This window comes from Brassica napus, chromosome C4 (assembly GCF_020379485.1).
Source record: "Brassica napus cultivar Da-Ae chromosome C4, Da-Ae, whole genome shotgun sequence".
In the NCBI taxonomy this organism is placed as follows: domain Eukaryota; kingdom Viridiplantae; phylum Streptophyta; class Magnoliopsida; order Brassicales; family Brassicaceae; genus Brassica; species Brassica napus.
The window spans coordinates 22,053,849-22,068,557 of NC_063447.1; the positions used below are offsets into that span (position 1 = coordinate 22,053,849).

General features: G+C 38.6%; 1 protein-coding gene across 1 annotated transcript; it reads right to left on the minus strand.

Annotated features, from left to right (window-relative positions):
• Positions 1-12,171: 12,171 nt before the first annotated feature.
• On the minus strand, positions 12,172-13,789 carry LOC106347469 (calcium uniporter protein 5, mitochondrial-like). Its single transcript, XM_013786999.3, has 2 exons — positions 13,051-13,789; positions 12,172-12,968 (listed from the first exon to the last, which is right to left on the minus strand). The coding sequence occupies exons 1-2, from the start codon at positions 13,426-13,428 to the stop codon at positions 12,444-12,446; spliced, it is 903 nt and encodes a 300-aa protein (XP_013642453.2). The 5' UTR covers positions 13,429-13,789; the 3' UTR covers positions 12,172-12,443.
• Between the last annotated feature and the right edge of the window lie 920 nt (positions 13,790-14,709).

The following is a 14,709-nucleotide window of genomic DNA, read 5'->3' on the forward strand; positions in this document are numbered from 1 at the left end:
ATTCTTCTGGCGGACGTCTGTGGCTTCTTGACTGGAATAGGGTTGTAGTGGACATGAGGATCTATGAGCGTCAGGCACAATTGGTTTGTTTGCAGGTTGCATACTGCTCCTACTGTTGATAAGAAGGCTCTCCCAAGTAATAGAGAAGAGTTCCAGTTTAGCTTGATATCCAAGACATGGAAATCAATTGGACCTAGGGCATTACCAATCTGCACATCTAGGTCTCTCACAATCCCTCCTGAGTTTCTCTGGGAACAATCCACGAAAGTGAATAGTTCCTTGGAAGGCTCCACCTGCAGACCCAGATGGACTGCCATAACCCTAGGTAGGATGGTGACTGATGCTCATGTGTCGTACAAGGCATGTGGGAACTCAATACCCTTCACCGTACATGGTATTGCAAATTGCCCAGGATCACTCTTCTTCTTCAGTGTTGATATACCATGGATTTGACTCATTTTCATCCATGGTATATAAGTGTTTTACTATCTATATATTATATATTCTATCCTATTAGGTATGTTTTCAGGTTCAGGAATATCTTGGAGTAAAGTGATGATTATGGAGCATTTGGGAGCTTAAAAGAGATTTCATCCGAGCTGGCCATTAGAGGTCGATATGCAGAGGTAGCAATCGATCGCTGCACACCCAGTGCCGTCGATCGATACAGGAGAGAAGCCTCGACGATTGAAGATTATGATCGATCGATGTACATCATGTACCATCGATCGATGTCAAGACGCGGAACGCGCGACTTGGTTCCAGCCGACTTTAAACCCAAGGCTTCACCAAATTACAAGATTACCCCTGATGAGTTTTTAACCTAATAGTTATATAATTGCCTAAGTGTTAGAAGGCAAGAAGAGTTTTCACCATCATTGTATTCTTACTTTCAGCAAGAGAGAGAGAGAGAGAGAGATTTAGGAGAGAAGATCATAGAGATATTTGTGATTGGAACTTCATTGATTCATCTATTCTATTCTATGCAGTTTTTATCTATATTTTGTGTCATGAATTGCTTAGCTTTGTCTGAGTAGTTTACTTGTTAGATTCAGGGTTCAAATAGGTTAGAGGGATTAGCCCCAACTATAGAATTGCTTAGTTGTGATATTCATTGATTGATTGTTCTTAATGCTTGTTCTAGCCTTGCTAACTAGAATATTGAACCTAGGAATTTGCATGTGTCAAGCATCCTTGATCATCATGTCCGGAATCTAATATGTCATGCTAGGACTACTAGAGAGAGCTAACCGCTGATCTAGGAGACTAGTGAGCATTATCAACCTGCACCTAGAGCTTAACTAGAAGCTATCGATCGATATTGTCATCTGACAATCGATCGATATTGCGAAAGGTGTATCGATTGATTTCCCTATAGGATCATCGATCGACACTTTCTTGTGATCAAAAGACTACAGTTGAGATCTAAGATCTAGTTAGTTAACCAGTGAAACATTGCCATCGTTGATCACTGTAATTAAGGAGTTGAGCTCTAATATATCATGCATGGAACTGTTAGGTATCTATAGGATTATAATCTCCAACACCTGAATAGAAACCATGCATCTAATATCCTCCAATAAAGTTACACCCCCAATCCTCTTGTTAGTCGAGTAATAGACTTGCTCAATTAGGATTGCTTTTTACTTTTAAACCCATAAAATAACAAACACCTAGAATTAATAACCTGACTAGATTTAATAGGTTCCCTAACTCCTTGTGAATTCGATCCCTAAGTACTGCAACGGAACCTCTTATTTGAGAGAGTAGTTCACTCCTTAGGGTAATTTGAGTGGTATCAAGTGCAATCCTCTTCCTCATCTTTTCTCTAGCTTCACAGAACATTCTCCTAATGTCTTCTTTAGTTTCTCTTGTTTCTCTGAAGAACATCCACAATATGTGGGTAAAATAAGCCTCCTCGAATGGTTTTTCTTAAGGAATCCTGAAAACTCTCTTTTTGGAAACTTTCCCTTTCTTTTTCATTAGCTCCCCTCTTCAGATGTTTCGCCACCTTTTCCTTTCTTTTCCTCAGGGTTCTTCCCATAGGAACCCTATCAACTTCCATAGGATCTGCTCCATCATTTGAAGGTATCCTGGCGGTGTCTGGTGAGTTTTCTAAAGGTTTGGGTTTGGGCCTGAGTGCATTAAGACGTGCAACATCTATCTTTGGCATCTGCACTCCGTATGTTAGAGGTGCTCGTCGATCGATGGGCGCTGGAGGTTGTCGATCGATGGCGGTCTCATGCTATCGATCGACGGGAGTATTTGATTGTCGATCAATTTTGTCGTAAACAGGACTGGGCGGATGTGGGTGTCTTGCTGCGAACTCCTCGTGAGTTAGAATCCTCACGGCATTGCAAGATGCGGTTGACTCCGTAGGTATCGTCGATCGATGCTTTGGAGAGCCTATCGATCGATTTGGATGGTCATCCGTCGATCGATGTTCGAAGTCTGGCGTCGATTGACACCAGTGCGATCCGCCGAAACTCATCGAACTTTCTACTTTGAAATCTCCTTCTTGCAGCTTCTCTTGCTTCACCACTTGCCAGAAATCATCCCGAATGATGGCATTCACGTGGTGCTTCATCACATCATCTCCTACCCCTCTTGTTAAGGCTTCCTGCCTCTTAATAGCTTATCCTGTCTGAACAACCTGCATCTCCAGCTTCTTCACATGAGTGCTCAAAGTCTCAAACTTTGTGTTCAGGTTGGTGTAGACAGAATTAATCTTCCCATTGAAGTCCAATGTCATGCGATGTTGTCCCTCAAGAACCCTATCAAGCATCTCTTCAATCTTGCTCTCTTGAGTAGGCGGTGGTGGCTTCTGGTAGTAGGAATTTCCATAGCCTTTGTTGTTGCTGTAGTTGTTGCTGTAGAGTTTCTGGTGCTGTGAACTTTGGTTGAAATTACTCCTATTTCCATAGGAGTTTCTGTTTCCACCCTGGTTTCCAGATCCTTGGAATCCAGTTCCACCAATGAAGTTCACCTCTTCTTCTTCCTCTGCTCTACCCTCTGTGTCTACAGTCTGTGCATCTTCAACCAAGCAGACCTGCTTCCTGAGAAGCTTGTGAACACTGTCCAGCTTTGCCTTCACTTCATCCATCTGATCATTCCCAAGGATGGTGGCAGGCCTCTTCCTTTCAAAGTCAGTGTTCTTAGTGCTGCAGCTAGATGCTAAGTTCTCAATAACTTTCACAACCTCCTTTGGATTCCTGGTGTTGAAGTTCCCATTGCTGGAAGCATCGAGAGCCATCTGGTACTGCACCGCGATGCCTCTGTAGAAAGTACTGAGCAGTTGTACTTCATATAATTCATGGTGTGGGCAATTTCTCTGCTAAGACTTGAATCTGATCCAGGAGCTTCTGAATGATTATGTAGGCTCATGAGTGAAAGTAGCAATCTTGCTCCTCAAGTCTTCAGCACACGCTTCATCAAAGAAGTTGCATAAGACTGCATTCTTGATGTCGCTCCAGGATGTTAGAGATCCTGGTGGTAACTTCTTAAGCCAATGCGAAGCATCTCCAGCATGTGAGTACTTGAAGAGCTTGCGTAGGAGCTAGTCTTCAGAGACACCCTCGACTTTAATGGCAGATATAAGATCCTTGAACCTCTCCAGATGGTCCATAGGATGCTCGTGAGATAACCCATAATAGAATGTCTGTCCCACGAGTGTGTAGTACTGCGGCTTCAACTCGAAATTCGTCTGAATAGTTGGAGGACGAATGGCTGATCTGTTGGTGTAGAACTGATCTGGACGGTTGTAGTTAGCCAATGTTCTGGGTCGAGCAGCCTCATCTACAGGTAGAGTAGTGCCTGTAGCATCAGCATTGGACTCAGGGATTGCAGCCCCCTAGGCATCTATCCTCTGACCTGCTGCATTACGCATATGACCTTCCTGGTCATGCAGGTCTCCTCTCTCATCACGTAGAAGAATCAATGTCGCAACCATGTCTCGCGGCTCAGTATCGATCGATGTTCAGACTGAAGTATTGATCGATGTCGGGTGTAAGATATCGCGCGACGGAGGGTGAGTGCCTTCGGTCGACGGTGGTGAGCGAGTGTCGGTCGACGGGACCAGTGCCTGGGTCGACGGTGTTGACGAAAATCGAGCGACGAACAAGTGTTGTTGTCAATCGATGAGGAACGCGCTTCTTTTCGAATTGAACGCTCCAAGCTTGCAGGATCTGGTGAGAATAGCAATTGAGTTTCCTTGTTGCTTCTGGTACTGTTGGGCATGTACCTGAAAATACAAGAAAAAATTGTGTCAGAAATTAAACATAACAAGAATCAAATCTAATAGGCGATCAAAGTTCCCCGGTAACGGCGCCAAATTTGATATCACTCAAATTATCCTAAGGAGTGATTTTACTCTCTCAAATAAGAGGTTCAATTGTAGTACTTAGGGATTGAATCCACAAGGAGTTAGGGAACCTAATAAATCTAATTGGATTTGTTAAGTAAGGTGGTTTAATGATTTAAATGTAAAGTTGCAGTTGTTTGAGCAAGTAATTGCTCGATTGATGGGTTGAGGTTTTGGTGCTTAAAAGGAAATAGCTAGACTTAGGGATTTTTTTCAAGAAATTTGGAATTATAATCCTACAGATGCCTAACAAGTTGCATGCATGATATTGTAGAGCTCAACACTTATAGACGAACCACTAGGCTTTCGCTTTCTAGGTTCGTCTATTAACCAGTGTCGATCGATGATTCTATATGAATATCGATCGATGCACTATTCGAAACATCGACCGATTATTATATTTGAATATCGATCGACAATATTGGTCAGGCGTTAATGCGTAGGTTGAATGTGCTCACTAAACTCACTAGATCAGCTCTCGCCTTTCTCTAGCAAGAAACTTACCTCAATTAGAATGGTTTCAGGATGAGATTAAAGCTATCGCATATATCTAACAATCATAAGGCAAGTTCTAGGTAGCTAATCTAGAATCAGGCATTAATGACAATTCTAATGATTAATATCACAACTTAACAATCTATAGTTGGGGCTAATCCCTCATAACCTATTTAAACCCTAAAATCTAACAAGGGAACTACTCAGACATGGCCAAGTAATTCATAACAGCAATAAGGTATGAAAACTGCATTAGAATAGTAAATAGATATCAATGGAGTTCCAATCATAAATATAACTTTGGATATTCTCTCCAATCTATCAAAATCATAGAAAACCTTTGCTGTGAAAATAGTAAAACAAGAAATCACACTTTGTCTCTAACATGTTGGCAAAGCTTATATAATTAGGTTAAAACTCGTCAGGGGTAATCTTGTAAATTGGTGAAGACTTGGGATTCAAGTCGGCTGTGACCAAACGGGCTTTCTCCGCGCTTCGCTGTCGATCGATGTCAAGATGTGAACATCGATCGATTATTCCCCTTCAATATCGACCGATGGTCGAGCTCGATGGTCATCTTGGGTGCTTGCTCCAAATATCTCCAAAATGCTCCAAAATCATCACTTATCTCCAAATCACTCATGATCCTATAAATACTCTAAATAGACTCTATAATATAATAATTAATAGTTAAAACACTTATAAACCATGGGTAAAAGTGGGTCAAATCCATGGTCTATCAGCCTCTCCGGCTCTCTGGTTTCAGTTTCTCGTAAAGAAAAACCTTTCTACTGCTATCTCCTCTGGTTGATAATCCTAGACAACCTTTATCTTGGCATGTTTCGATTGTTAGGAATAATAGTGTTGTTGTGAACGGTTTGACTAATTAATTTCATTTAAATTCGTTTAATAATTGGCTTGTCTTAGTCTCTGTTTCATTATTAAGTTTGTTTCTTTGACTTAGATCAATATTTGTTTGCTTGTGTGAATTGACTTGTTGATTATGTGAACCGATTTTGTTGAATAATGTTAGTGTGTTGTGTTTGTGTTTGCGACTGTTACGATACTGGTTTCGTTGAACAATATTAGTGTTTGTGTTTGTGACTGTTACGATAATGGTTTCGTTGAACAAAGTTTATGTTGTGTGACTGTTAATTGCCTTAGTTTGCTGAATTGATTGCGAGATGGAGACTGACTTGTCTTATTTTGATTAATTGATCTATTGTGTTTCAAAATTTAAATTTGATTAGAAAGTGGTGTTTTGTTTCTGACTTTTAATTTGTTTGATTATTATCTTGTGTTTGTCTCAGTTTCACTCTTAAGCTTGTTTCTTTGACGTAAATCAAAATGATAGTGTTTGTGTTTCTGAATTTTGCGTGTTTATGATATTGTTGTTATGTCTTTTGGTGTTAACAGCCATGTGTTTTTTTTGTCTTTTGCAGATATGGAGCGGGAGCTACCTAAACGATTGTATGCAGAGGGTTTAGAACCTTGGGTCAAGAAAATCAACAACAATTGCCGCATGGAACTTATCAAAGATCTGAAGAAATCTATGTCTGCAGACTACGCTGATGTGAAGATAGATCCTGTTTTCACACATATCATGGCTAGTGCGGAAAATGATCTCAAGTTCTCGGGGAAACTAGTGGATAGGTTCATATGTAGGCAGCTGATTACTCAAAGCTGCATAAGAAGTGGTTTGTTTTTGCGAGGACGCCTCTCCGGTTTTCGCTTCAGGAGTACCATGATGTGACAGGCCTCAAGATTTCGCGGGAAAATAGCAGTGACGTAGTTACATGGAAAAATGACGGGTTTTTTTTAAGTAACCTACTGCACACAGGTGGTAAGATCACCTTGCAGTCGATCAGAAAGGTGCATCTACAAGAAGTTCACACCTGGACTCGGCTTGATAGGATGAGGTTGATCTACTTGTATGTGATAGTGGGTGTGGTGATGGGGAGAGATGAGAAGGTGGGCATCCCTCATATGTACATCAAGTTGGTGATGGATTTTGACAAACTTCGGAAGTTCCATTGGGGTCTTGTTGGGGTCAAAAACGGTTATGACGAAGTTAATGTCCAAATCTCCGCAAAAATCAGTATAAGCATTTTTTACGAAAGTTATTTTTCGTAAAAAGAATCTTTACCAAGAGTCTTGCGGTAAAATCTTGTTATAATCTCGATCGAACCAAATACTGAATGTCCCAAGGCAACGGACATGTATCCAAACCGACCACGGACAAGCTCGAGTATGGCAATCGGACCACGGACAAGCCAAGCTCGGACGCTACGTAGCGACCGAGCTCGAGCCAAAGCTCGGTCGCTATGTCGCGACCGAGCACGCACACGGCTCGGTCACTACGTAGCGACCGAGCACACACATGGCTCGGTCGCTACGTAGCGAACGAGCACGTACGCGGTTCGGTCGTTACGTAGCAATCGAACTCTCTAAAAACGTCGATACGACACGAATCCATGCATTCTCGTCTGCTCTTCATATGCCATCTCCCGTAGACCGTGGCTAAACCATTCTATTTTTCTCGTCACTCGAAGTCATCAGTCAAACTTTACAATAAAAACCGCGGAAAGTTTGTTTTTATCGAAGAAACCGTAATAAACATTTCGAGTCAAAGACGGCCCAAAGAGACCTAAAATGTAACTTGAAGCCCACTTACGATTTCTTAACCAAAGACCCATGAGCCTTATGACGGTTTATGCTTGGTTCGTAAGGCAAGATAAATGTCAAGTTTCCGCGGATAAATGTAAAGTTTCCGAAGATAATCACGAAGATCGGAAAAATTGGAATATCTCCATTTTTGAGCTATGACGGCTTAAAGGCAGAAGGGGAAGGGCGCAAACCGACTTAGGAGCAAGTATATAAGGAGTCCTAGGAGAGAGGCAAAGGAAGATTGGCAAAACACAGCAAAACTTAGCACTTAGAGCGATTTAGGCAATTTTTACGTTTTTGTTATTCGAGCTGCGACACAATTAGGTTTAACAGCTTTAGGGTTTTAGAACTAGGAATATCGTCGACAGCACTCGTAACCCAGGCTCTTACCTTGTTGTATCGCTCAAACGCGAATTCGGCATAAGATCTACTTTGCTCTCTTTTCGATTTCTTATCTTTTATCGTCTTTATTTCGTGTTCTGATTGCTTAACGTGTGGTATTAGCAGATATCCGGGACCTCTGGGAAACTAGGGTTCTCCTACTTTCCTAATTTAAACGGAAATCGACAGTGCAAATTTCGGTTCCTACAGTTTGGCGCTAGAAGGAGGGGGGGGGTACGGATCAATCTAACTCTCAGCCACAACACGCTCAATCAGACATGTCAACTGACGATACGAATAACATGCAGACTCCTCTCAATGGAGGAAGCGACACCAACCTCCACACTCCAGCAGTGGATGTCTCCGTGGCCAACGCAACTGCTAACGCCGCGACACTCGAGGAGTTCAAAAAGATGTTCTCTGCCTACGAAAAGAGGTCCGAAGAATAAGACAAACTCGTGGATACCTTGACGAAAAAGGTCAAAACCTTAACGGCAAGGACCCATGCGGTCCTCCCCCGCGGATCTACAAAAATCCAAGGAAGAAAACTCGATATCGCAACCCCACTCGACAGGCCTGGAACATCGCGGGAACGTTCTTCGGGACAGAACCCTAGCGAAACATCCCCTGCCGAGAAACATAACTCAGAGAGTCCTCTACCTCCTGCTAAGGACACAGAGGCCAATGAAGTCGAGCATGTCGACTTGGATCCCAGCGACGTTTCCAACGATACTGAGGAGGACGCTGACAGACATCCAAGAAGAACCAGAAGCCGATCGGCTCGGGAAAGCTCCCTGTTCAATGAACCAATGACAGAAGAGGAGGAAAACCTCTACGGGGTCGAACAGGAGGAGCTGGCTAAAAAACAAACCGAAATCACTCGCAGCAAACGCCGACAATCTCGGAAATCTGCTGACGAGAAATCGGACACTCGCGACTTTCGCGATTACATAGCCAAAACTGCAGCGGAAGTAAGGGCCATGAAATCCCAGATCCATCACGCCACCAGCGCTGCCCCTGAGATCGATAGACTGCTTGAGGGGGCTCGGAAGACACCCTTCACCGCTCGCATCTCTGATATGAGGGTATCTGACCTAGGAAAAATCAAAGTACCAAAGTACAATGGTACGACTGATCCTAAAGCGCACCTTCAGGCATTCCACATCACGATGGGAAGGGCCAGACTAAAGGATAGCGAAAAGGACGCCGGCTATTGTCGTCTGTTCGTCGAAAATCTGGAAGGAGCGGCGCTCGAATGGCTCGCACGCCTTAAGCGAAACTCCATCGGAAGTTTCCGAAAGCTAGCATCGGAATTTCTCAAACAATACTCTATGTTCATAGATAGAGAAACGTCTGATGTCGACCTCTGGAGTCTGTCCCAGAGGGAAGACGAACCCCTCCGCGAGTTCATAGGCCGGTTCAAGCTGGTGATGTCAAGGGTTAGCGGAATAAGCGACAAGGTGGCCAGAGACGCGCTCAGAAAAACGCTCTGGTACAAGTCAAAATTCAGAAAATGGATAACCCTCGACAAACCGCGGACGATCCAAGATGCCCTCCACAAGGCAATGGACTACATCATAATCGAAGAGGAAACGAAAGTTTTGTCGCAAAAGCATAAACCGACGAAGCCATCCTCGAAAGATGTAGATCAAAAGACCAATAATGTATTTGTAATATTTGATGTATTATATTCACCAAGTAAATAATTTTTTTGGCATCTTAAACCATCTATTTATGATGAATATTCGATATCATATACAAAATTGAACAAATAGACGTAATTAGAGAATTGTAGACGATATATAAAAACAATGGTTATTAATGTAAAATATGAAGAAATATTATATCATGACTTAGTATGGCATAAAAGATTATAAATTAGTTATACATGTTTAAAGAAAATAAAATGATTTTTAAACTTCTATAAAAAATTTAACATATAAAAAAGGATGATGAATTAGTCATCAAATTGTAAATAATTTCTTACTTTTGTTAATAATAAATTATTTATAGTCATTGTTTTTCGTCAAGATAATTATTAAATGTCCATAACATTAATATGTTAAAAGGTCATATTATGAAAGCCCATGTTGTAACTGTTTTTTTCCGGGAAGTGTAACAAAAAAAAATTACCTTTAACTCTTCGTTTTGTTTAAGTTCTGTGTCGGTAAAAGATTCAAAAAAATCTCTCTATCTTTTTCAATGTTCAATTTGAAGCTTATTATGCGAAAATCATACGCAAATATAGGCAATTGGTTGGAATCTCTATATCTTTATATTCTTATAAACTTTAAATTTATTGTTTCCTCTTCTGCTAGCAAATCAATTACCGAAGTAATAGATCAATTGGTTGGAATCAAATATATTCTTATAATTAGTGTAATTATGGTTACAGATTCTATATTTAATAGGTACATTAAAGATACGAATTTGAAGATATTATGTTTTGATTAATAGAAGATATTGGATTTTGAGTTGGGCAAATCTCCAAAATAGCACATTTCTAAGTTTATATCACAAAAATAGCACTCCAAAACTAAAATGACCAAAATAGCACTTTTCTAAGTTTATCTTTTGAAAATTTTAATTTTTTTATTTTTCAAAATTTGAAATCTTATCCCCAAAACCTCATTTCTCAACTTTAAACCCTAAACCCTAAACCCTAAACCCTAAACCTTAAACTCTAAACCCTAAACTCTAAACCCTAAACCCTAAACCCTAAACCCTAAATCCTAAACTCTAAACCCTAAACTCTAAACCCTAAACCCTAAACCCTAAACCCCACCCTTTAACTCTAAACCCTAAGTTTGTGACTTTTGATAAAACATTAAGTGCTATTTTTGTGACTTTTGACCTTGAGTGCTAGTTTGGGAACAAAAACTTGATTTAGTGCTATTTTTGTCTTTTTCTCTTTTGAGTTTGTATTTATTGATTTTTTTTTTTATAAAGCTTAGAAAATCAGTGGGATGATTGGTTGGTTGATACATCCTATAAAGAAAACGAAAACTATAGGTGGTTTGACTATTGTACATCGATCGATGTATGATGTAAGTTGACTATATAAAACTTGAGCATGATCATTTCAAACTAAAGTATAGGTAGGTTATATGCATTTGTTATATTGTAGTTAATATATTTTAAATATTACATAAGTCGAGTGATTCACGTTTTCGTAAAAATAAAATTCAAGTTCATTATTGGGTCGTACTCGTCCGTAATGAGCTACGTTAAATATGATGTATTTTTAGGTTCATTTAATGACATTAAGTTTAAATTTCATTAAGGAAAACTCATTAATTTAACTGGAAAATACAAGCATTAAAATAGGTAGGTTCATTTAATGACATTAAGTTTAAATTTGATTAAGAAAAACTCATTAATTTAACTGGAAAAGACAAGCATTAAAATTGGCATGAAAGTGTAAATAAGTTAGAAAACTTAAGCATGATCATTTCAAACTAAAGTATAGGTAGGTTATATGCATTTGTTATATTGTAGTTAATATATTTTAAATATTACATAAGTCAAGTGATTTATGTTTTCGTAAAAATAAAATTCAAGTTCATTATTGGGCCGTACTCGTCCGTAATGAGCTACGTTAAATATGATGTATTTTTAGGTTCATTTAATGACATTAAGTTTAAATTTCATTAAGGAAAACTCATTAATTTAACTGGAAAATACAAGCATTAAAATAGGTAGGTTCATTTAATGACATTAAGTTTAAATTTGATTAAGAAAAACTCATTAATTTAACTGGAAAAGAAAAGCATTAAAATTGGCATGGAAGTGTAAATAGGTTAGAAAACTTAAGAGTATTTTTTAATGGGTACTTCTCTTTTAATAATATAGATTTGTTGGAGTATACCATATTTTTGTTTCATTTTTTATCATCAAATCGGACCATTTATGCTTAATCCCGTTATATGATTGGACGAGCTTAACTTGAAAAGAATCGTATTTGAAGAATCGTACACAAAACACAATCTCCGTATTTTGGCACAGTATGTTGTTGTGCTCCTAATATATTTATTAGAACTCCTTGCCCTTGATATCAATGTGTGTGGTCAAGCAGCGCATGCCAAAACACCCTCGCATCATTCTTTCGATAGACGGGAGGTTTAATTCGGAATTGTCTATTCATTACATTGACCCATGTGTTGGTCCCCCAACTTCACTCTTGAAAGTTGAAAATTAAATGTTTATTGTGTTAGTAGTTTCATTGATTGTATAATCAAAGATTCCATCCTCCATGAAAAAGAAATGAATTTGTTAACGAAAGCTAAAAATATTTCATCCTTTATACTGAATAAGACTTGTCATAATCAGGCAAAAGTATTTGACCATAAACAAAGTAAAAATTATCAGCGATTTTAGATAACAGTAGCTCAAGATTAAAAAACAAAAACTAAATTTTTCCTCTTCCATTCTTTGGATTTTTTCTTAAACACCAAAGAACTAAACTTGAAGAAGAACCTCCAGAAACATTGGTTATATAACCAGAAGTGAAAAATTGGTTAGAAAACCAGAATCTGATGAATCAATCTCTGCGACTCTGCAAAGAATCCTCCAAATCAAGATCAACACCAACACATTTCCGAATTGATGCGTTTGCGTGAAAGGAATGATGCGAAGATGAAGAAAAAGAGCAAGATGCCAGCTTCCACTTCTTCTCAAGTTCCTTAAACCTCTCAACATCAAACTTACGACTCTTGAGCAACTTCCTCTGCCTAGAAAGAAACAACCTCTTCATGAAATCTTGATAAGTTGGGTCTCTAGAAGTCATCAAGAAATAAGCATAACCCAGAATTATCCCAGTCGCTGTAGTGAAAAACGTAATGGGTTCCATCACATCCCAAGAAAACTCCCAGAAAGTTAGTCTGAAAAACAGTCCTATCTGAACCACTGAGTAACCAAGACCACACCATAGAATCTTCCTAACTTGCTTATGAGCTAACACATCAATCTCTTCCTTCATACTCCTAAGCTTATCGAACTCCACTTTAACTGGGTTATCCTCTGGATTTAAACCCAAAGGCACTGCCTTTCTAATCAATTCCACCACCTACAGCAAAACCCACAAGACAAAAATCAATTTCAGACAAACATTATGGTTTTTTAGAACATGGGGTTTCAGATTATCAGACCTTATCTGGATGAAGATAGACTTTATCTCTGAAAATCAAAATCACACCAGCATCATCGAGTACACGAGCGAAAGCGTGAGCTTCATCGAGAGATCTAGCGATGCCTAAACCTTGAGATGATTCAATGAGTTTAGTGTAAGAGACAGTTTCTTCATTCCCCATACAACCGAGCTTTGTCTTCATCTCATCTATATTCACTAACCTTATTAACTTTTTAGCTTCCGCTACAGTTATCTCCTCCTTCTCCTTCTCATTAGCATTAGCCGTTGGTTCGACGGTGAGACACCTGCAACCACCACCGAGCCATGGCTTGACCGGAGGACATTTAGTCACGGCGGAAAAAGCCGCACGCCTCAAAACACCCACCGCCGACCACATCTCTGAGGGTAGACCCACGAATTCTCGATGAAATCAGATCTGGGATTCTTGTGGGCTCGAAGAACAAGGGACTAAAAGCTAGGGAAAAGAGAAAAGGAAAAAGGTGTGTGAGATTCGATTGTGACGCAGAGTGTAATGTGCGCACCACCAAGAACGTGGAAGGTCAAAAATAGTAATGCGCAAGGCGGAAGAAGCTGCGTAATGGTTACTTTCTGGAATTAGGAAAGTTTGGTCGACATTGTTGACTGACTCTAGCCATGCCTTTTCTATCTCCCTAAACCCATATTTAAGGAGACGTTCGACGAAGAATTTTAGGGCTGGCCGGCCAAAAAAATCCAAAAAAGGAAAATGATTTGGTTCGGTTAAGCTTTAACCGAATATTTGGTTTTTCTTTTTTTGAGGATCAATTGCTATTTAGGGGGATTATTGGTAGTTAAATTTTGAAAGTGTTATAAAATTTAGAGATTCTATTGTTATTGGTTTATGTATTCTTACAATCTTGTTAGAATCCTTTGTTATTGTTTTATGGACTTTTAAATTCTATATAAAATCTTTTTTTATTCAAAAAGTTTAGTTTTTATTGATTTTTTAATTCTAGTAAACTCTCTTGTTATTGGGACATAAATTCTCTTTAGTTTTACTCATAACACTCAACTTTATAAATATCATCTATACTCATAAGATTCTTAGAATCTATGTAACAAAAAACACAAATATGCAAACACAAAAAGTTGTGTATTACATTTTTGTTGTCGTGTGAAAGATAATTGTAAAAAGAAATTTAAAGATAAAAAATTATTAAAGATAATCAAAAATCATGAAAAAATCATAGGTTGACCTTAGAAAACTTTAAACAAAAATCAAACAAGACAAATTCAAATATTAAAAAATAAAAAAAATTATTTTAACATCAAATAACTATATTTCTTGAAATAAAAAAAAATTTAAGTATTTTTATTGAAAGATAAATCTGGAAAGAAAAACATATATGGAAATTCATGCTATTCAATCATAATCAATGACAATTTATGCAATACATATGGCAAGAATTCATCAAATCTACTTAACTCTTAAAAATCTTTGAACTTTAAAAAATTTCAGATTTCACGCAAATTTCATTTCCAATAGGCCCCCCTTAGTGGTGAAGAGAAAAAAAATGTAAAATTTCTCAAAGTAATTAAACACGCACCATTTTGGAAGAAAAGAAAACATGCAATATATATGGTGTAACTCGTGATTAAAGAATGAAAATAAATAATGCATTCTTTACTATTTTTAATT

Bases quoted from the DNA above. Each gene is read 5' to 3' on its own strand.
- LOC106347469 (XM_013786999.3), bottom strand. From the start codon at position 13,428: ATGTGGTCGGCGGTGGGTGTTTTGAGGCGTGCGGCTTTTTCCGCCGTG. The intron at 12,969-13,050 runs GTCTGATAATCT...GTTTTGCTGTAG, and splicing joins TCTATCTTCATCCAGATAAG to GTGGTGGAATTGATTAGAAA.